At 51.9% G+C, this 22,924-nt stretch overlaps 1 protein-coding gene across 1 annotated transcript in view; it reads left to right on the forward strand.

Annotated features, from left to right (window-relative positions):
- AK8 (adenylate kinase 8) overlaps positions 1 to 22,924 on the forward strand; it is a 115,890-nt gene that overhangs the window by 54,223 nt on the left and 38,743 nt on the right. Inside the window, exon 11 of the mRNA XM_032307121.1 lies at positions 11,815 to 11,956. Coding sequence (XP_032163012.1) covers positions 11,815 to 11,956 — 142 coding nt within the window. The remainder of the gene's footprint in view (positions 1 to 11,814; positions 11,957 to 22,924) is intronic.

The raw sequence follows: 22,924 nt of genomic DNA on the forward strand, positions 1-22,924 counted from the left end.
CCCGCATGGTTTTGCTCAGGCTCTGTCTGCCTGGCCAGTGGTCTGCTCCTCGGTCTCCAGCACCGGCATCGCAGGAGCTCATAGTAGGTGCTCAGTTAAGGCTTACGAATGAATGAATGAACACGTGAATGAGCGAGGGAGCACATAGCAGTTGGCCCTGGATGGCACGGGGCCCACAAGCTTCTCGGCCTGCATGTCCGTGTAGGTGAGACCCGTTTGGAGGAACAAAGGGGAGAGAAGGTGGCAGGAGGCAGCAAGCAGCCTGACCTGCCTCCAGAGACGTGGTCCGCCACAGCACCCCCCGAACGGCCAGGGGAGCCGTCACGGTTCCGGCTCTGGATTCCCACCACCAGATTCCAGTCCCGACTCAGCCACTTCCCAGCTGCATGACCTTGGGCAAGCCACCCAGAGCCACAGTGCCCTCATCTGTAGGGTGAGCTTTCCACAGCTCCAAGGCCTCGGGTTTGTTAGCCATATAAAATGAACTTGTGTCTATGCTGGATATTTACTCTTAGTAATAAGAGCTAAATAATATTCGTATCAATAGGGATACAGTTAGTATCAGTTGTATCAATGGCCCCCGTGCTAGAAGCAATGGTAGTAGGAGGCGATCCCTGGGCTACGTGCGTCTGTTTCACGGGTGGATTTTGGATATTCTTTTCCCGTGACTGCTGCCGGCCTCGGGTGCCGGGCCCCGCAGTAACCCAGAACCGGCACAGGCCGTGCGCACCGACCTCGGTGCGTTCTTGTCCCTTGGCAGCTGCTCACAATTTCAGGGCACCAGATGATGACTGTTCCATCGTGCTGTTGATTCCGTGGACGGGGATGTCAGGGAGGGCTTGCCTCGGTGCTGACTCGGACCTCGGCTGGCGCGGCGTCGACGGGGCTGACTCGTCCGAGCGCGAGAGCTTGTTCTCGGTGCTGGTGTCAGCTTGGTTCCTTGGTTCTTCTCCCTGCCCCTGCGGGGGCTGGTATGTCTATGACAGAGTCCTCAGTCCTGTGCCTGGTGACTGGGACCCTCGGAGCCGCTGGGGCGGGTCAGGCGTCTGTCTCCATGCAACCTCTTCTCACCGGTAGCCTCGGCTTTCTCACAGCAGGGCGGCCTCCGGTTGGTCAGCCCGCTCATGTGGTGACTGGCTTCTGGAACATCCCAGGGAGTCCAGGGTTGGGATGGAGGTTGGGGCATACGATGGGGCTTCTTATGACCCAGGCTTCAAGGTCTCACAGTGACCTTCCACCTGGTTCTGTTCTTCAGGCTAGTCAGTATGACCAGCCTAAGTTCAAGAGGAGAGGGTTGGCGCCTACCTCTCAGCGGAAGGAGTGGGCATCCCTAGTTGAGCACTGGGGTCAGGATCGATCAGCAGCCTCTCGGGACTGTGTGCAGCAGCCAGACAGACCGCTTTCTAGATCCTCAGGAGCTGGGCCGTAGCATGACTTCACGTGCCACATCAGGGCTTAGAGTCCAGTTCTGTTTTAAGAGTAAGAAACCCCAGTTGGGAGGTAAAGCGACTCACCGGAGGGCACCCTGCGAGAGAAATGCGGAGCGGAGGGTGGAGTCCACGCTGCCCCTTCCCCGGAGAGGCAGGTAGAGAGCACAGAGGTTGAGCACATGTCCTAGCTTTAGCAAGATGGCCTGGGTTTCAACCTGGGCTCCTTCAGCGATCAGCTGTGTGGCCTTGGGCAAGTCACTACTTGTCTCTGGACTTCAGTCTGTTGATCTCTGAAATGGGAAGACCACGTGAGTCAGTACTTGCATTCGAACAAACACGTGCTAGGACAGAGCCGAGCTCACATGCTTGTTAATTAATGTGCCGCCGCGTCTTTTCCGTCCCAGAAAAACAGGTTCATGTCTGTTTCTGGATTTCTCTAGAGCTTGCTGACTTTGCTTTGCTTTGTGGGTAATGGCATTCTCGCCCCCCCCCCCCCCCCCCCCCCGTGAGATGTGGGGAAAATGCTGGTTCTGAGCCCGGGCTCCATTAAAATGGAAGGAAAACCTTGTTTCTTAAGCCCCTTTATCTGCAGTGTTGGGTAAACATTAGTACCTTACGCTCCGAGACCCGCCCAGCCCCTGTGTAGACTGGCTGCCTCTCGTGGTTTTCCCCAGGTACCGGCATTTTCCACTCAAAGACGTTAGAGTGTGTTTTAAGATCGGAATGGTGAAGTAGCAAATCGTTATCCACAGTGTGCCTAAGTGAGCCTTTTCTGAAAGTCCTATTAATTTGCTAAGTGAAGTACCATTTATTTATAGAAGAATGTCTATTTTAAAATGGTCTTTTTTCCCTCATCCTTGGCTTCAGTAGACAAACGGAGTTTGCACTGGGGGCTGCACCTCTCAGCCGCGATGCACCCATGGGGTGCTTTTCACCCAGGTAGGCAGGCAGAGGGGGAGTGACAGACAGTGATGAAAGGGGGCAGCTGTCCTTCGAGGGATGAAGGGTGCTGACAGCCGCCCAACTGGTAAGAGCCCAGGGCTAATTTACTTCTCCGGACTTGAAAAAGAAAACCCAGTCTTTAAAAAGTTGTCACTTCCTGGCATCCCCGTCTGCTGAGCAACCTTAAATGCTATCGTTCAGCCGTGTCAACATTAGGGTACCAACTTTGGGGACCTAAAAAGTCTTTGATGTCCGTTCCATCTCGTGCCCACGACAGGAGTTTGTCTGGAGCAAGTGACCTGTGTTTACCAACGAGGCAAACTATGCTGCCCGCTGAACGCTTGCAGGGTGTGACCGACAATCCGGGTTCTTCCCGTGCAGGGTTTAGAAAGCTTCTGTTTACACCCAAGTGCTCACTTGGTGCGCAGCGCCCACGATTGGCCAGCAGGTGGCAGTAAATAATAAACAAACGCATCGCGAAGGACCTACCTGGCCCAGGTCCCTGCGCTGCGGGGCTTTCTCAGATGCTCTTCCCCAGAAGGCGGTGGCGGCAAGGGGGGCTTGCGGGCCTTGGAGGCCAGGGATCAGTACCGTGGGTCTGGGGGTCGGGGTGCACAACAGTCATCCAGAAATGGTAGTTTTGTTTTGCTGAATTACAGTGAGTACTTTGGGACTCGAGAGGGGCCCCCCACGTCCTGGGCCAAGAAATGCGTGTGTGTGGGTGGGGGAGCCCCATTTCTCTCAAGCCTTCCTATGAGATGGGAACAAAAAACAGAAACAAAAGCAGCCCTTTCTCCTTCCCCGTCCTGTTCCTTTCCAAGACCACCCCCGTCTACCCGCGGCCTTGGACAGCTGGGCAGGACCCCGGAGTTGGGCTGGGGTGTCGGGAAGGGGGAAAGGAAGCACATTCTGAGTCTTCGGCGAATGCTGGCGGATAGCCGAACGTCCGAACGTCGCCTTTACCAGCCCTTCAAGGGAGGCTCCAAGAGGGAAAGAAGCTACGAGGTAGTTGTGGTGTGGAGGGGTGTGTAGGCGAGGGTAGGTGGTGTGTCATGTACTGGGTGTAGACAGGTGCGGGGTGTGAGGTATCCGTGCTGTGCGTGGGTACGTAGAGCTGGGTGTGGAAACGTGCGTGTAGTGGGTGTGTCGTGTGTATAGGAGGTAGGGGTGCGGGGCGTGTCCTAGGTGTGTGGGCAGTGTAGGGGTGTGGTGGGTAGGTGTGTGGGTGGGAGAGGGTGCGTAGCCTGTCTCTGTAGGGGTGTGGGGGGGGTGCAGGGAGGGGTGTGTGTGGTCGACAGAGGGCTTCTGAGTGTGGACGTAGGAGAGTGCCCGCAGTGTGCAGGGCCAGTGGGGAGGGCCTCAGCTCTTTCGGATCCGCCTTCGTGGGGAGGCAGGGAATGAGCTGCGTCTGGGCATATCCATCAGCCTTGGGTCTCTTTTCCTTATAAGCCCTGACGGAGGGAGCAACTTCCTTTTCTGCACTTTTTGCCCTGGCCTTTCAGGGCCGGCTCCAGCAGCCCTAGCCCCCGCGTGTCCCCCCATCCCCACCCCCAGCTGAGTCCCAGGTCCCAGCCCTCGGGGACCAGCAGCCACCAGTGCAGGAGTTCGAGGACGCGGACAGCAGGGGGCAGTGTGGCTCAGCAGGAGGGTGCGGAGGGCCCGGAGCACGGCGGCAGCAGGTCCCTTCTGCCCCCGCTTGGCTCCGGTTTCCCCTGGAAAATCTGGAGCTGACCTAGGTGCTCTCTCCAGGCCCTCCCTGACTTCCACTCCGCAGCTGTCTGAGCCGGACTTGCCTGAGGAGGACAGACGTCAGACCCCCAGCGGGGAAAGAAGATTCCATCCTTCCGGGCATTTGACTGGGGGTTCCTCCTCAGTTGCCACTTCCTCCTGTTGGGATTGATGTGCAACAGGGAGCTTGAGCTGGGCCTTCCTTTCAAGACAGAGCGGGGCCCGCTGTCCCGAGTGGCGTGGTCGGGACCGGTAGGACCCGTGTGCGGCCGGGAGCCTCTCACCTGCACCCATGGCTCCCCCATCCCTCCCGGTGCCAAGCGCCCCCACCCGGCAGCGAATAAATGGGTTGAGATTTTAATAACCTCGAGGTCAATGCGAGAACCGCAGTCTTTTACGGAAGATCTTCAGAAAAAAAAAAACCTCACCCTGAAAGCATGTGGTGTGGCCTTATGAAATAATGGGATATTCATATCTTGTACTTTGCTAAATTTAGGGTTGACAGGACCTTCTGGAGAGGTAGCCGTCGGCAATGGCTTATAGGCAGGGTGAGATGTTAGCTGTCAAGCCCAGAAATCAAGCCTGAGGCGCCTGACTCAGTGGAGAAAGACTTTAGACCGCGCTGGAAATCTCTGTCTGAGACAAGGAGAAAGGTAAACGGACAGCATTATCAAGAAGACTTTCCACTTTCAGCAGAACACAGCCAGCAAGATCTATTCCGAAAAGCCGCATTTTTGCTGAACTGGCTGGTCAGACCTTGTGGTTTGGGGAAAACGTGTCAATAGCCTTCAGGAAAAGAAAGGCAGCAGCCCGACAAAGGTGATGGGCAGGCGGGGGCCCCAGGAACGGCGCTGGAGGCGGGGTCTGCCCAGCCGGGAGGGCTGCTCAGGTCAAGCCACGGGGAGGCAGTGTCCAGAGGCGGCTGTGTTCTGTCTCATCCGGTGGCTGTGTTGCCCAGCCCCTGCTGAGGGATGCACCATGCTCTGTGGAGGAGACTCTTCCGAAAGCTCCTCCGGAGTGAGGGACAGAGGCCACGGGCCTGGTGGCAGGGCGGGTCTGAGCAGTGCTCCCAGATTGCCTGTGCTTCTGGACAGAGCCTCTAGGGAGCCCGTGCAGGACCAGGGGGAGGGAGCCTCTCTCCAGCACCCTGGTCCCCCCAGAGTGAGAGCCACTGATGGGGGCAAGTAGGGCCTTCTGGGGAGATCGCATCCTTTGTCCCTTTCAGACAGTGTTTCGCAGGGGCCATTCCAACCTCCTGTAGGAATTTAAATAGTTTTCTTTCGACAAAATCCCGCTTTTTAAATGCACAGAAAGTAGAGAATAGAAATAAAGCTGCAGGAACCTGTCCCAGGCCCGTGAACCCACCCAGGCTTGTGCCACCGTGTTGTGTCTGAACCCCCCACGCCCCCCAACGGGATTTTATTTCATGATATCCTGGGCATCAGCTCCCATTCCCAAGACTGCCTGTTCGATCCGCAGGGGGTCATGCTGTAGCCCAGTGGGAGAGCTGAGAGCCGGCCGCGGTGGTCTCCCCTTGGCTCAGGACCTGCTCTGGGCTCTGAGGGATAATCCCTCGGTCTGCCACCAACACGGAAGGGACCAAAGAGCTTCTGGCTTGGGGACCACTCCCTCGCTCCCGCGGTCACCATCCGTTCACTCATTCATTTGTCCAGAGTGTGTGTTAAGTACCTGCTGTTGCTGGCACAGTGCCTGGCTTTGGTTTTTTTTTTTTTTAAAGATTTTATTTATTTACTTGACAGAGATCACAAGTAGGCAGAGAAGGGGCAGGGGAAGCAGACCTCCCTCTCTGAGCAGAGAGCCCGATGCGGGGCTCGATCCCAGGACCCTGAGATCATGACCTGAGCCGAAGGCAGAGGCTTAACTGAGCCACCCTGGCGCCCCCCTGGCTTTGTTTTTTAAATTTTATTTTGTTTTATTTAAATTCAGTTAATGAACACAGTGTATTATGAGTGTCTGGGGTGGAATTTTGTGATTCCTCGGTTGCGTACAACCCTCAGAGCTTATTACCTCCTTAATGCCCACCACCCAGTTACCCCATCCCCCCCACCTGTCCCCCAGCAAGCCTCCTTTTATTTCCTAGAAAGCAGCATCTCTTATAGTTTGTCTTCCTCTCTGATTTTGTTGTATATTATTTTTCCTTCCCTTCCCCGATACTTGTCTGTTTTTGTCTTAAATTTCACGTATGAGTGAGATCATATGATAATTTTCTTTCTCTGATTGACTTACTTTGCTTGGCATAATACCTCCTAGTTCCATTCATGCCGTTTGTTGTAAATGGTGAGATATCATTTTTGATGGGTGTGTAATATATATATACATATATATATGTGCCTCATTTTCTTTACCCATTCATCTGCTGATGGACGTCTAGGCTCCTCCACAGTCTGGCTATTGTGGACATTGCTGCTATGAACATCGGGGTGCACGTGCCTCTTCGGGTCACATTTGCATCTTTGAATAACTACCCAGTAGTGCAATTGCTGGGTCGTAGGGTGGCTCTTTTTTTAACCTTTTGAGGACCCTCCATTGTGTTTTCCAGAGGGGCTGCACCAGCGTGCCTTCCCCCCAGCAGTGTAAGAGCGCTCCCCCTTTCTCCACAGTGCCTGACTACTGGGGTCCCTGCTCCCAGGGGGTAGGGTGACGGTAGGGACAGAGGCAGCAAACAAATATTCACCAATAAGGAGCGGTTCAAAATTATGGCGAGCCCTTCTGAGAAGTGCTGACTTGAGCGTCTGTGTCTCCCTGGCTCCTGAAGAGAGGGGCTTGGTCGGAGCCAGGGTGCGCGCCCTCCGCCTTCTTCCCGGAAACGCTTGTCTTCCCCTCCTTGGAGCTCTCGGCACTTCCTGAATCTCCCAGCCCTCTGCCTGTCCAGCTGGGGTACCGGCCTGGGCCGCTGCCTCTCTGGGTCTGATGCACAGGGCAGAAGAGGGCCCCCTCCACTCTCCCATGTGTGTGGGGTATGTGTGGAGGGGTGGGCATGTGTGTGTGTACACGTGTGTCTGTGTATAATTCTGTTAGACTCCATCATACTCACAGTATGTTGCCTGGCTTTTCCCCCCGGCCTTCTGTGAGAGCCTCTTTCCAAGTTAGTGTGAGTGGAAATGGCTTGGTGAAAGGTGGGTCGTGTCCCGTTGCGTGGACGTGCCGTCCTCTATTCAACCTGCCTGCTGCTGGCGGACGTTGTACCTTGTTTCTGATCGTCACCACCGAAAGCGACACTGAGATGAGCACCTTACGCGCCCGCCGCCTCCTGTCTGTGTTGTCGACTCTCAGGTGTGACTTCTCATAAGTGAGACTGCTGGGCCGAAAGGCAGGTACATTTTAACTTTAAAAAAAATTTGTTTTTAAGATTTTAATTAATTATTTATTTATGTAGAGCGAGGATGCAAGGGCGGGGTGGGGGGGAGGCCGAGGGAGAGGGAAGGAGACAAGCTCAAGCAGACTCCATGCTGAGTGAGGAGCCCACACGGGGCTCGATCTCATGACCCTGAGATGGTGACCTGAGCTGAAATCAGAGTCAGACACCCAACCGACCGAGCCACCCAGGCGCCCCTCCGTTTTAACTTCCAACGCAAATTGGGAAATTCCGTCTAGAACTCTGCGCACACACACACCCACCCCGCACGAAGTCTCCTCGTGCTTCGGTCCCGTCTTCCATCCTTCCGTCCAGTCACGTTTCTCTCCAGCAGAAGTCTCTTGAGCCGTGACCGTCTTAGGCCTTGGTTTCCCAGCTTTGAAACAAGAATGGTCCAGGGGATGACCTTCCAGGGCCCTCCCTCTGTGACTCCCCAGGCCTCCGGGCCTCATGCGCAGCCCCCCCCCCCCGCCCCCCCGTTGCCCTGAGAAAGCTGCAGGCTCCAGGGAGGCCTGGAGGACGGCTTGCTTTCCAGCAGCTCCTGACTACTGGAGAGACAAATGTTGGCCCAGTCCAGCCCTCACCCCCACACAACCGAGGCCTCGATGCCCACGGCTCAGCATGCTCTGTGCCTAGGGGGCCTCCTGCACAGGCCCGCCCATTTCAAGCCTATGGCATTCTCCCAACGTTGGATCTAAGCTCAGGTGTTGGATTTTTTTTAATCTGAAAAGTTTGAAATTTAAGGGTCACACAATCTTGTCAGAGGTTTCATCCTAGCAGTCTGATGGGAATCTGGATAAACTTTGGGAAGGGACTAAATTATACCCACCCAGGCCTTCAGGAGACTTCTAGTACATCTGGCATCTTTAAAGAGTCCATCTCGTGGTCCCACAATAGCCAGTGAGGCAGGTGTCACAGACGGGGACACTGAGGTTCACGGAGGTCCCGCTGCTGCCAGGAGAGTCCCCTAAACCACCGGGCACTCAGCTCACACTTGCCCTGAGAGAGGAATCCAGGGAACTAAGTGGTGAGTTTTCTGCTGGGTTTTCCCGTATCACACATCCTGCCGTGGTCCCTCGCCTTGCCGCCTGCCCAAAGCACGCCCAGGTACCTTCCCAGTTGGCAGAAGAGACTGCAGGTCAGAGGGTCAGAGCGGGTTGGGGCAGGACCGGAACTAGGAGAGGGAAACCACGGTCCTCTCAGCAAAAGATGTTTCCTTTCTAGAAATTTGAAGAGCAGGAGCTGTTAGCTGGTGACTTTGATTCACATCCTCAGCCCGAGCTCTCTGCAGACCTTACGGGGTCCATTTCTGCCCTTAGGAGCCTGCACTTAGAAAATTGTACTGTTGATCAGTCACATCTCTGGGACCCAGGGACCCCACACGGGGACTCCGCTGGCTGATACCAAAGAATGAGCTTTTCCATGGGCAAGTGTGGCCAAGTGCAGGATGCTGGAATTATCCCCCGTATGTTCATTCGGTGATACGAACTGACGGCCAATACCTGATCATCCCCAGGATGGCCTGTGGGGTCCCAAATCCCCTTCCTTCCCGAACACCCGGCTGGGCCTGTCCACCCTCACTTCCCACAGACTGCTCTGCTCCAGCCACATGGGTCTTGTCTCTGAAGCTTGCCTGTGTCCAGATCATTCCGGCCTCAGGGCCCGGGCCCTGCCATGCTCTCTGCCCAGAACCTCCTCGCTGGGTCTTCACGCAGCCCAGGATCCAGGATTTGGAATCTCAGCCGGATGTGACTTCCTGAGGCTGTCCTAGAGCTGGTCGCACCAGCAGCCTCCCATCATCTGGTGTGTTTTCTTCATAGTACCTAGGACTCCGCACTGGTTCTTGATCTGGGCATTACTTATCTCTCTCACTAGAATGTGGGCTTCTGGAGGGGGGCAGGACCCTTGCCCTCTGGCTGGCCGTGTATCACAGTAGTGACCCACATGTGCTCCACACTGGACAGATCACTGGGAAGTCCTTCTTTCTGTATTGGTTTCTCATTTAGATGAAAATATCCGTAAATATTTTGAGGGTAGACCTGGACTGGAAAGCAATATGGCACATTCTTAACCCATTTTGTTTTTAATCTATATTTATTTATCCTGAAACAAGACACAGGGTTTCTGGGTCAGAGAACAGGCCCATTATTTATTCATGCCGTAATCTGAATGCTAGCTCCCCACAGCCCCAGTCCTCATGGGGAGACGTGGCGAGAGCCGACATACCCTGTGTGTACAGGAATCTGTAGCACAGGGGACAAGGCCTGAAATTATGACTCTCAGAGCTCATGGAAGGCAGCTGGCCCTAGGTTTACAACTCTGGGAATATAAACAAAGGTTTTGAGACAGGTCCCTAAATCTCTCCAGAGGGCTCTATCTGTAACTGTCAAGGCTTGTTTGAAGTCCCACATCCCAGGAGCCAGCAGTCTGTTCTCAGAACACCCTGACCATAGGGAAACGTGGAGATGTTTGTATTATTTTCCAACATACATCTCCTGAACTGGAAAGTTCTGGCCACGTGCCTGGACGGTTCTGTGCGGTGCTGAGCCTGTGGTGACGGATCCTGTCGTCCTCTTCTGGCAGATGAGGACTCGGACCCTTGGTTGGAGAGGTTGAGTGACCAGCTGAGGGCATCTCTGGGTGCGGGGCGGGGCTGAGACCCTCGATTTGTGTGCCCCTCAAGCCTGTGTTATCTCCTGTCCACCTCCTGGCTCTCCCGAGTCTGGGCAAGTTGCTTCTAACATGTTTGATCAGCTGCAGCGAAGCTTTCGAGAAGGGAAGGCTCCGTCTGTTGATTCTGCAGCTGCTCCGTGCTTAGTTGTGGGGAAAGGAAGTGACGAGTGATGCTGGGGGCTGGTCTCTTTCCTCATGGAACCCACTGTCTTTGGGAGAGGCAGACATCACACAAAGACTTGGCTAGCCACGAGGGCGGCAAGCGAAGCAGAGGTCCGGTACTAAGCCAGGCTGGGTGCAGTCCCCAGGAGCACATTCCACTGGGCCCCCGAAGGCTGAGTCCAAAGGCTTACGCCAAGCCAGGCATGGGGGAGGGGTGTCCTGGTGGGAGGGACTGGGGAGAAGCTGGAGGAGAGTCACCTGGGAGGGAGGCAGGAGTCAGAGACTGCAGGGACCGCTGGCCGTGGGAAGGGCGACTGCTCTCATTCTCCTAGCACTGGGGAGCCACAGCAGGTGCACGCAGGGGAAGAGACAGGAACAGCTGTATCAACTTTCTGCTCGTGTTAGGTAGCCTGATGTTCTCATTAGTGTAAAAGCCCGTTTCTGCTCGTTCCTCGAGACTGGGGAAGAGGGCTGAAAGAAGGGAGAAGGAACAGATCGAGGGAAATGCGGATTGCTCGGAATACGGCTCAGCGTCCTTCGGTGATGAGGGAGTGACGTGTGCATCAGGGCCGTGGAGGAAAGCAGCTGTTTCTGCAGCTCTCACCCCTGTGTTCGTGGCTGTGGGCCTGGGGGCATTTCAGAAAGTTTCAGGCGTGTGTGCCAGGGCCACTTGCCCAAGCCGGTAGGACGGGCACCGGGGCTCCCGGAGAAGCCGCCAAACACCCTCTCGGCAACTCTGGGAAACCAGCTTGTCGGGACCACATCCACAGCAAACACTGGTAATATTTACCAAGTATTTCTTGAAAAATGAGTGCAAAGTGCAGGAGATGCAGTGCAAATTGCTAAAACGCCGTACATCAGCAACGTAGGACATTTAATGAGTCTGAAAGAGAGGTATACATTTCAGAAAAATGTCAGTTGCGGTAATGTAAACAAGACGCGTCCCAGTGCCTCATCCTCCGCGAGCCTGTGCTGCGGCCTCTGGTTATAACCAGAGCGGGGACTCTCGAGACGGGACTCTAGACACCGAGGAGGGGAGAACCGGAGGAAGGCGGGAAGCAAGGGTTGCTTGTTTGTTGCAAATGAGCGGAGAGCACCGGGCGCCGGCACAGTCCCTTTCCAGGGAAGCTAAACCTTCTCCCAGGGGCCTGGTGTGCTGCAAAAGCTGGATCCTGGGGGGACGGGGACTGTCCCCATGTCGCTGCAAGCCTGGGACCCGCCCCGGCTGCTGATGGGCATGGTGCCTTGTCAAGGCCGGGGAGGGTCACGGTCACCCCAATGCTTTTCCTGTCTCAGCCACATTCCTTCAATTGCTGGGGCCTAGGAGGGACCTGTGCTCCCACAGCCTCGTCTGCCTAAACCCTAACCTTCACCTTTTCAATCCAGAGTCAAGGGCATTAGGAAACCCAGGAGGCACAGATTGCCGCTGCTCCCTCGGACTCCTGTGGGGTCGGGAGCGGTGCCCGGGATGACAGAGTGACCGCTTGCCCCCTGTCTCCGCAGTCCCCGACAGCATCATCATGAAGGTGCTGAGCCATCGCCTGAGCCAACAGGACAGCGTTCAGAAGGGGTGGGTGCTGCACGGCTTCCCCAAAGACGTGGACCAGGCACACATGCTGAACAGCCTGGGCTTCCAGCCCAACAGGTAAGCTGTCCCCCTCCAAGGGGGCCACAGCCCCGTCCACACCGCCTCCCGGAAGGTCCCTGTGCTGGGCACCCTGACAAGGTCCATCCGAGCTTGCGGCTTACCAGAAGCCCACACGCTCCGCAAGTGCAAGGTCTCTTAGGTGCCGCCACCTCCCCCCACCCACCGCATTTGCCCTGTGAACTGGGAGTCAAGCTTCGGTTCGGATCCCGGCTCTCACCTGGCTGGCCGAGAGCTCCCTCGCCCGTGAGCGGCAGTCCGGACGGTCTTGCCTTCCTCAGGGGATAGTGGCGCCAGGCAATCCACAGGTGTTCCTTCTATTACGTCCACACTTTCCTTTTGTACATGGAAACCTTTGGTGCATCCGATAGTCATTTTCATGTGGGTCTGCAGAATGAGCTGAACACTCTCCCAGTGGCCGGCCATGTGCTCCAGACCTGGTGTCCAAGGCTGTTGGATGTTCTGCTCTTCTTCTGCTCACCTGAACTCGAGAGGACACCATCCTTGGGTCTGTTACGGAGGTACAGGAAGGGGATCCAGAGGAAGACAAGCAAGAGCTATCTTGCCAGGCTCGCTCTGGGCCGGGAGTCGCCGATCACTTGGGTTTGGCAGAGCTTGAGGGGGCGGCTGGGGGCGTGCCCTGCTGGGGCACAGCCTGGGGGAGCGGAGCTGGAATTGGGGTGCCCTGTGCGCTCGGCCCTGGGGAGCATATTTGACTTTTCTCTGGTTGGTTCTAACCTGATGTTGCTGGTTATTAGGTGGTTCCTGGCTATTTGGGGTCAATTGTTGCAGAAACTGTGATTTCATTTAGGAGAGTTTGAAGTTTCCAGGGAGTTGGGATTTCCTTGTTTAGTTCAACTCTCATTATTAGTTTTTTATTTTAGTGCAGAGTATGAGGAACTTGTTGAAGTCCAACCTCTAATTTAAAAAAAAATATTGAACTTTATTCTGTGGATGATTTTTCAATAGGTATTCATAAAGATGTATATTTTATTTTATTTTAATTTTTGGAGAGTGAGAGCACACGCGCCGGTGGGAGGGAGAGAGAGAGGATCTGGAGAAGACTCCGCACTGAGCGGGGAACCCGACGCAGGGCTTGATCTCACGACCCTGCGATCATGACCTGAGTGGAACTCAGGAGTCCCTCGCTTAATCGACTGCGCCACTCAGGCGCCCCTATGCTGTGTTTTTATTCTTGTTCTCTTACTACTTGCAGTTTTTGCTTTATATGTTTTGGTGCCGGATTATGCAGTTCCTACGTGTTCATTGGGAAAAGCCGTCTTGATGGGAGTGACTTGACAGACGGTTACTCGCCCACGTTCGCTGAGCCTCCCCTCCTCAGTAACAACACTTCACGCTGGTACCCACGAGGTGGGTTCTCTGTTCCGGTCTGTCAAAGCCATATGGGAATGGCGGGGGTCCTGGACACAGACCTGCCAGCACACCGCTGTGTGGTGCTTCCAGAAGACCTGCCCTCAGTAGGCCAGCTGTGCTGGAAGGAGCTCCTCCTGGTTTCTTTTGCCTTTTTTCCTTATTGTCTTTCCTAAAGTCAGTAATCCCTGAAGATGCCCTTCACCTCTCTCCCACGAAGGGGGGTTATTCCCACATCCCCCAATTTTCTTTATTTTGGTTTACTACCTCGTTTTTGTCAAGCTTATCCATCAGTAGCTTCCTGAGAAAGGTTGCCTGGGAGGTAAATTTTCTGAGACTTGGCCCGTCTGAACATACTACCTTTACACTTGCTGGGTAGTTTGGTTGGTGAGGAATTAAATATTTTTTAAGATTATGTATTTGAGAGAGAGAAAGAGCGAGCGAGCACAACAGGGTGAGGGGCAGAAGGAGAAGCCCACTTGGCAGGGAGCCCATCGTGAGGCTCGATCCGGGAACATGACCCAACCGGAAGGCAGACACTCAACCAACGGAGCCAGCCAGGCGCCCCGTCGAGGAATTAACCCAACTCACTCTCCCTCCGCAATTTGGAATCGCCAGGAAGAAACCTGATGCCAGTCTGATTCCCGACGTCGTCTGTGACCTTTTTCCCTCTCTCTGGAAGTTGGTAGGATCTTCCTTTTGTTCTCAGAGTTCTAAAATTTCACTCGTTTCTTTGGTTAGGGTCTAATTTGCCCCATTGTACCTGAGGTTAATCTGGGAACCTGTGTCCTTCCATCCGGGGACATTCTCTTCAATTATTTTGTTGATGGATTTCTTTCTTTTTTTTTTTCTTTTATTCCTCTCCCCTCCCCTGTTCTCTGGAACCTATTGTTTGTGTATTAGATCTCCTGGACTGGCCCTCTACATTTTTAAAAAGTATCTTTCCTCTCTTTTAGTGTCTGTCTTTGGTTTTTCTTCTGCTCATGTGCGTGGTTGGTTGATTTTGTTTTGCTCTACTTTCTCCGGCTCCTCAACCTTTTCTTCCAGCCCTTCTGTTGCATCTCTAATGGCAGCGATGGTGTTTATTTTTATAATATTCAAGAGCTCTTTTTCTGTTTTGTAAATGTTCCTTTTTTAAAAAAATTTTTTATTTTTTATAAACATATATTTTTATCCCCAGGGGTACAGGTCTGTGAATCGCCAGGTTTACACATTTCACAGCACTCACCGAAGCACATACCCTCCCCAATGTCCGTAACCCTACCCCCCTTCTCCCAACCCCCTCCCCCCAGCAACCCTCAGTTTGTTTTGTGAGATTAAGAGACTTATGGTTTGTCTCCCTCCCAATCCCATCTTGTTTCATTGATTCTTCTCCTACCCACTTAAGCCCCCATGTTGCATCACCACTTCCTCATATCAGGGAGATCATATGATAGTTGTCTTTCTCTGCTTGACTTATTTCGCTAAGCATGATACGCTCTAGTTCCATCCACGTTGTCGCAAATGGCAAGATTTCATTTCTTTTGATGGCTGCATAGTATTCCATTGTGTTCCTTTTAAAGGTCCTTGATCTTGGGCGCCTGAGTGGCTCAGTTGGTTAAGCAACTGCCCTTGGCTTGGGTTGTGATCCTGGAGTCCCGGGATCGAGTCCCGCATCTGGCTCCCAGCTCAGTGGGGAGTCTGCTTCTCCCTCTGACCTTCTCTCCTCTCTCTCTCTCAAATAAATAAAATAAAATAGATATTTAAAAAAAATAAAAGTTTAAAACAAATTTCTTGATCTTGTCTCATGGATTATTCTAGGTCTTGAGAACATCCGTGACAGGCTTGGTTCATGGTCTCCTGCATGGTCTGCTCCTGTTGAGGTTTTGTGTGTCTTGGTTTCATTCTTTCTCCATAGATTCTTTTGTTTGTTGGATTGTTTTTCAAGCATTGGGTTACCCTTGGTGGTTTGCTGCTCTGTAAGACTAGGGGACTAAGACGCTAACGGACAGGTGCATGGGTGTCCACAGACTTCATCTTCATGGAAAAGTGATCTCTCGGGGCCATCTGTGCGGACCCCCCATCAGATTCCTCTGTCCTGCTCAGATTCTGAGCCTTCTGCTGGAGGGTAGAGAGACCTCTTCCCTCCACCCCAGGAAGGTGACAGCTATTTTTATTTAGATTTTAAAAATTAAAAACACGGTGTCAAAATCTAGCAAAGACAATTGGTAATAGAAACAGAAAAGTCTCAGACGCAGAAGGTCCCGTGAAGTCTTCTCTGTCCCTCTTGCCGGCGCAGGGTCCTGGCCCTCTTCGGGTCAGCTGCCCCACAGGTGGGTAGAGGTGTTGCGTGCCCAATGCCATCTGCATATTTTTTACCTGTTTTCCCTAATTCTGGTACAGATGCAGGCTCTCAGCTGTGCTTGGCACTCCAGCCCGAACAACCTGGTTATACCGGCTCTAGAGATAGACCTTCCATTTCGGCCCACGTGGAGAAGGGGCATTGGCTCCGCTGGGTGGAGAGAGCAGGGGACCTGGGTCTTGATGCCTTCCCAGATGAGTCTCATCCAGTTGGCCTTATCTTAGCTGCCGGCGCCAGCATGGTCCGAGCGCCTGGGCCTCTGAAAAGTTTGCTGGTGACTTTTGGGTTTGTTCTCAGCGTTCCCCGCTGCCAGCTTGGGCTTTGGCCTTTGCGGGGAGGGCCCTCTGGAGCTGGTTGTCCTGGGTCACCTGCTCTCTGCTCCGGATGTTCCATGGTTGTGTCCCCTTCCTCCGTTCTCTCTGTCCTGTCAGGTAGGCTTCCTCTCCTGTCATTTTCGGGTGGGGCTTCGGGAGGAACCAGGGTTGAGGTTTCCATCCGTCCTTTGGACCTGGAGCTCAGCAGTGGTCACACTCATTTGTCTCACGTTTACTTCCAACTACTTCGCTTCCCTTGATTTTTGTCATCATGTGAACAGAATGATGATTAAGATTTTTTTTATCCAACCTGCTGTTTTATTCCTTGAATAGTTGAAATTATCCCACTTATTTTTACCTTTATCACTTTATTTTATGCTTTGTTATGGTTTCCTTTGTTTCCCATCTTTTTTTAAAAGTTTATTTATTTACTTTTTAGTAATCTCTGTGCCCGACATGGGGCTTGAGCTCGCGACCCTGGGATCAAGAGTCGCGCGCTCCTTGGACTGAGCCGGCCAGGCGCCCCGTCGTGTCTTTCTGGTTCGTGTTTCCTTTGACTTCTCTTACTGCGATTGTTCTCCTCTGCCCTTCCCAGCGATCTGGGCAGGAGGTGCTCTGGTTCTGGTCCTGTGGGTCTCCGGCACGGTTTGCTTGTTTCACATCTAAGGTTGAACTGTATTTCTCAATTCGCCCATTTTCTTTTTTTAAAGATTTTATTTATTTATTTGTTAGAGAGAGAGAGCACGCACAAGCACAGTCAGACAGAGTGGCAGGCAGAGGCAGAGGGAGAAGCAGGCTCCCCACCAAGCAAGGAGCCTGACTCGGGACTCGATCCCAGGACCCTGGGATCATGACCTGAGCCGAAGGCAGCCGCTTAACCAGCTGAGCCACCCAGGCGCCCCAATTTGTCCATTTTCAGATGAAACAGAGTATCTTGACTGTCTCACGGAAGAGGAAAGGGAACGTGCTCCCCTGTGTGCTTTCTCTTCACCCCCTGCCCGTCCACTCTCCGCTGTAGGATGGGCACGTTCTCCGGGTGTTGAATCCCAGCCTATTTGACGCCATTCTTATTTTTAAGAAGACTAAGGGTTTCTTTCTAGAAATATAATAATTGTGTTGTTTTTAGCAATAATTACTACACTCGTGAGGTTTTATTTCTGTCTCTTCAACCGGATTCAGATTTCAACACCAGCTGTTTATAGAATTCAACCTCGCCATTTGCCAATTTTGATTCATCTTTCCTTTTTTTTTTTTTTAAAGAATGGGGGGAGGGGCAGAGGGAGAGGGAGAATCTCAAGCAGACTCCGTGCTGAGCGCAGAGCCTGATGCGGGGCTCGATCTCACATCCCTGAGATCACCAGGGAGCAGAAATCCGGAGTTGGGCACTTAGCCAACTGAGCCACCAGGCGCCCTGCCTCTTTGCTTCAAAAAGACTGTCTTTGATTCATTTCGGCCAGGCCACACACATGCTCGACTTCCTAACTCCTTGCATATTTGAAAGTGCTTTTGTGTTACCTTTATTTGTAAACAACGTCCTACAAAGTAAAGCACACTTTGATCACATTTCTTGCCATCAGCATCCCGTATCGTTTCCACACCATTCTCTGATGTCTCTGAGGCCGTAGCAATGGCCGGGGGCGGGAGATGCCTTCTGTCAGGGGCGTGTGCGGCTTCCGTCTGGGTGCCCGTGAGGGCTCTCTCTCCCCTGAAGTTCATTTACGCTCGGCAGGTCCTAGTCTTTTCTCTTTTGATGGCTTTTCTCTGGAATGTTCCTGCAGGATCATAGTATTCTAGTACACATCTTACTATTTTCCTGGTTCACTTGCTTGGTTTTCTTCTCCAGGAAACCAATTTTGTGTATGTTGGATAGTTACCCTCTGTTTTCCATAATTGGGACTTTTTTTTCTTTCTTTTTTTTTTTTTTTAAAGATTTTATTCATTGGGATGCCTGGGTGGTTCTGTAGATTAAGCCTTTAGCTCAGATCATGATCCCGGAGTCGCAGGATCGAGTCCCACGTTGAGCTCCCTGTTCAGCAGGGAGCCTGCTTCTCCCTCTGCCTGCTGCTCCCCCTGCTTGTGTGCTCCCCCCCCCCTCTGACAAATAAATAAACAAAAGCTTTTTTATTAGGATTTTGTTTATTTATTTGAGAGCGTGAGAGCACGTTGGTGCATAAGCGCGCAAGCAGGGGGAGGGGGAGAGGGAAAGAGAAAATCTCAAGCAGATTCTACGTCCAGTGCAGATCCAGACTCAGGGCTTGACCCCACAATCCTGAGATCATGACCCGAACCAAAACCAAGAGTCAGACACTCAACCGACGGAGCCCCCCAAGTGCCCCTAAGATTTTTTTCTAATAGCTTTTATCTCTTGTTCTTTCCTATCCTTCATCATAACTTCAACTAACTTCTATTGCATTACTCTCCCATTACCCCAGCTTTTTATTTCTGTAATGTTTTTACGTTTCCCTTTATTTTACCCCTTTACCCTGTTAGCGCTCATTCGTTTTCCCTTTAATTTCTTTCATCATTGAGCCTGTTCTCCCTAAATGATGTTGAGTGTATTGATAAGTTTTTATTGAAAGCATGCCTATGTTTCCTGGAGTAATTTTTCTTCCAAAGGGTATTCATTGCCTTTTTCTTTCTACCCCCCCCCCCCTTTTTCACTTCTATGACCCTTTTTCGGCAGCGTCTATCTATGGGTCCCAAGATGGTTGTATTTTACAAACCATTTGTCTTTGAATAATAGGCCTGTCTTTTGCCTAAGAATAGCATGAGTTGGTGTATTAGTTTTGTTTCTATGGCTGCTGTAATAAATCCCTACAAACCTGGTGGCTTCAACAACACAGATTTATTGTCAACCAGTGCTGTAGGACGAAAATCAATAGTCTGCAGGGCTGTATTCCTTCTGGAGGCTCTGGGGAGAAGCCGTTTCCTCGCCCTCTCCAGCTTCCAGAGGCTGCCCACCGCCCTTGGGCCGTGGATGCCTCATCTCCAAAGCCAGCACCGTTGCACAGGCTGACCCCTTTCTGTAGTCATATCTCCGTCTGGCCAGAGCTGGGGATACTTCTCAGGTTTTAAGGACCAATGTGATTCAGTTGGGCACCCCCCAGGATCTGGGGTAATTTAACCATATCATCGGGGTCTTTACCTGAATCTCATCTGCAGAGTCCCTTTTGCCAGATAAAGTGACATGGTCCCAGATTCTGGGCTGGCCATCTGGGTGGGGCTTTCCTCCGCCCGCCGGGGCTGCGTTCTCTTCTACTCTCTTTCCGCCCTGAGAGCTGAGGCTGGAGAGCTTCCTGCTGGCGCGCTGAGATGTCTGCCTCGTTGTGGAGCACACGGCCCCAGCTTTCTGTCTTACTGCCTGTGTTGCCAGCAAATTTCCAGGGACCGCAGGGCCGGAAGGCTGTTTCCAGCCTCCATTTTCTGGCACCTGTCAGCGGGCTAGCTTCTGTGTAAGCCCATCATCTACCTGAAGATGAAAGACTCTGGGAAAATGCGGAACAGTCACTGGAAGGAATCCTGGGGCGGGTCACTGACTTGGAGGCGAGAATCCAGGACTCGATTTCTTTGAGCCCTGAGGGAGAAAACGACAGTTTTATTTACTGACCCTCCAGACGGTGCCAGGACTGCAACAGGCAGGGGAGGGCGCGGTGTGAATGCATGGGGAAGAATATTCAAGAACCTCTTTGATTTAGGGCAGGCTTGCAAGTAAATATTTCTCCACTCACCATGGAATAAAATCAGTTTCTAAAGACTTAGTAAACAATGCCAATTTAATTTATTTGACCCCGGGGCAGAGGACAAGCAGGGAAAAAAAGATGTTTACAACATAGAGTTGATCTTGCACACCGTTTTAATCACCTTTCCGTATTTCCCTCCCATCCGGAGGGCGTGTTCTCTCCTCCTCAATTCCGACTATCCCATTCCCCCAACCTTAGCTTTCAATTAACATTTTTTATGATTAATTCAGAAGGTAATTTTAGCCATAAACCTTCAAGTCCAGATACAGGCTAAGAAAGCAAGAAATATTCTAAAATGAGCCCACCTGGCACCGGAATGAATATCGAGACTGTAATTCTGGTTCAGCTGTAATGCCAATTATAAAGCACTCTAGCTGTGGTGTTGCTGTTTTTGACACCAGGAGGAAATCTTGACAGAATTATAGCCTAGAAATCAATCTGGGAATACGATACAGAAATCTATAATTCAGATTTGAAAACAATCTACAAAGCCTCTTTTTTTTTTTTTTTTAGGAGGGTTCGATGAAATTAGATTAAAATAAATTTACATATATATCAATTTTATTATTAAAATATATTCATGCTAGTAAATAGAGTTATTGGAGAAGGAGAAGCCGCTCTGGGTTGGGCACAGAAATAGACCTCGCCGGCTTATCAGAAAACAAAGTTATTGTCTCCTTGTCAAATATAAATCTCTTCTCAGAGCTAATAAATAGATAGTGTTCAGATGCAATGTTTTGTTTGACTCCTACCTCATAAACCCGCGGCGCATAATACTAAATTCTCTCCCGCCGGGCGGTATCAACCTCTGCATTCCAACCTCACAGCGTGAGGGAAGCCGACCAAGTAATTGATGTGTTGCAAAGAAGGAGAAAAAGTTATTTGAGAACCAATAAAATGGGCTATAAAGTTTGTTAAAACGTAATAATAGTAAAAAAAAAAAAAAAAAAGGGCGGGGGGTGCGCGGAGAAGAAGAAGAAAAAGAAAGAAACAAAGAAAGAACTACCCCCGGCTGTAGCCAGAAACCTGCCCTCTGCCTAGTTGTAAAATAATTCATTTCATGCTGCAAGTTTGGAGCACGGCCGTTCCCTTTAAAATTAATGTTTACTATGGAGAGGGAGTATAGGATTCTGATTGATGTTGGGAAGTTTGCAGTGTATCAGACAGGCTAGGGGGGGTTCTGCACCCTCCTTCCCCTCAGTGCCGCAGGGAGGAGCAGGGCAAGCTGTGGCCTTGACCGCCTCCACCCCCTGCACGGTGGCTGGGCGGCCAAGGTCCCCATCCTGTCCGTTCTGGCCAAGGGCACCACCTGCCAGAGGTCAGAGCTGCCGTCACATGTCTGGCAAATCCTTGGGGAAGAGGGCAAAGGGTGGGGGGGGGCTGTGGCTCAGCCTGTCTCTTTCTCTATCTCAGGGGACTAACTTTGGGGACTAGAAAGAGATCACCCCAGGGCCAGGTTTCAGATTATCTCCTTCGTGTCTGAGCTCATTTGTGCAAATTGGAAACTGCTCCGTGGGTTCCTTTGAGAGCGTGGTGCTTTGGGATTTTTAGTCACTGTTACGTTTTAAACTAGATGGTTATAGTGCCCTGTGTCCAGAGGAGCACAGAGGAGTTTTGGTTGTCCCTGGGAAGGCAGAGGCTCGGCTCCCCAACTTGCCTTTGACTCCCAGTTGGTGCTGGCTGTGTTGTTGGCTTTTGCTAAACACACAGCCCTTTCCTCCGAGGAGCAGGCTGGCAAACACCAGCGCCGTGCCGTAGGAACTGGAAATCCCACACCCAAATGCCGCTTCTGGAAGCTTGTCAGATTTCTGGGGGCCAGGCGCTTGAAGGCAGCCCTGGGGGCTCCGGTCAGGACAGCTCTGCTCGGTGGTCAGGCCGGCCCCGGGCTGCCGCTCGTGCTGCCAGGAATCCCCTTCTTTTCTCCTCTCGTGGTTCTCCTGCCCCCTGGTCTTGAGTTGACATCCTGATCTTGACAAGAATGATGATGCTCTCTGAGTGCCAATTACCTGCTTTCTTTATATCTCACTTCATTCGTTCAGTGGCCCCACAAAGTCTTAGTCAGTAAAAGGCACTTGGCTTGGAGAAGCAGGACCACCTGGAAGAGACCAGGCTTGAACCAGCTCTTTGCTCTGAGCTGTTACTTTGTATCCTTTCTGCCAGGCGGCTGCCATTTATCCCAGCTGCCTAGCTTGAAAATGCTACTTTTAATCTCAGTTTTCCTACCTGCCAAATGGGTCAATAAACTATTCTTTCAGCTTTCCAGCAGTGTGGTCCTAGACAGTAAATGGACTGTGTCTGTGTGATTTGTAACTGGAAAGGGCTGTTTGGGTACAAGAAGCCAGTGTGAGTTGGCTTGGTCTATGGTCCCCAACAGATTCTCTGGGCTTGGAGGGGTGCGGCAAACTCTCATTCAAAATGTAGGGCCTATTTCCCCTTCCATTTTCACATACCCACACGCACCCCGAATGGGTATGTTGTAGATTCGTCTACACGGTCAGAGGCGTGAAAACATGTACGGTAGACATTCATGTGATTTTGAATTCCTGCTCCATAAAAAGAAACCAAAATGGCAAATACGCTCAGAAGGGATGATCTTCTGGGAGTAGTTGCTGTGTCTACTCATTCTGGGTCGGTACATATAACTTACTGATACCTAAAAATGTTTTTCCTCCAATAACAATCCGTTTGCTTTTCTTCCCCATGGAAGACCTTTTAAAGACTCAGGGTGGGCTGAACTCGGGGAAGGTGAGTCCTCAGTCAGCCGGTGGCACATGGGATAGGAGAACAACCCAGAAATAGACCCAGACACAGTCTCCCTTTTGTTCAGAAGACCCTGGTGGGCCAGGCAAGGTGGAAAATCACAGCCGGGGCCTTTAATGGTATTGATGCATTGTTCCGCCGAATGCTGGTTTGCTTTCTCGGTTTTGATGACGTTAAATTTTACAGCCGGGGCCTTTAATGGTATTGAGACATTGTTCCGCCGAATGCTGGTTTGCTTTCTCGGTTTTGATGACGTTAAATTTTAGAGAATGAAATAAGATGGAATCAGATGGCACCACGAAGGCAAAACCGGAACGGGCATGTTGTTTCTCGGCCAGAGCTCTCTTAATTTGATTGCAAAGCTTGTTCTTTTGAGTTCCGTGTGACACTCTGTGCTCGGGGACAGCACGAGGAAACCCTCGGATAATGGCTTTGCCTTTCC

Source organism: Mustela erminea, chromosome 12, assembly GCF_009829155.1.
Source record: "Mustela erminea isolate mMusErm1 chromosome 12, mMusErm1.Pri, whole genome shotgun sequence".
In the NCBI taxonomy this organism is placed as follows: domain Eukaryota; kingdom Metazoa; phylum Chordata; class Mammalia; order Carnivora; family Mustelidae; genus Mustela; species Mustela erminea.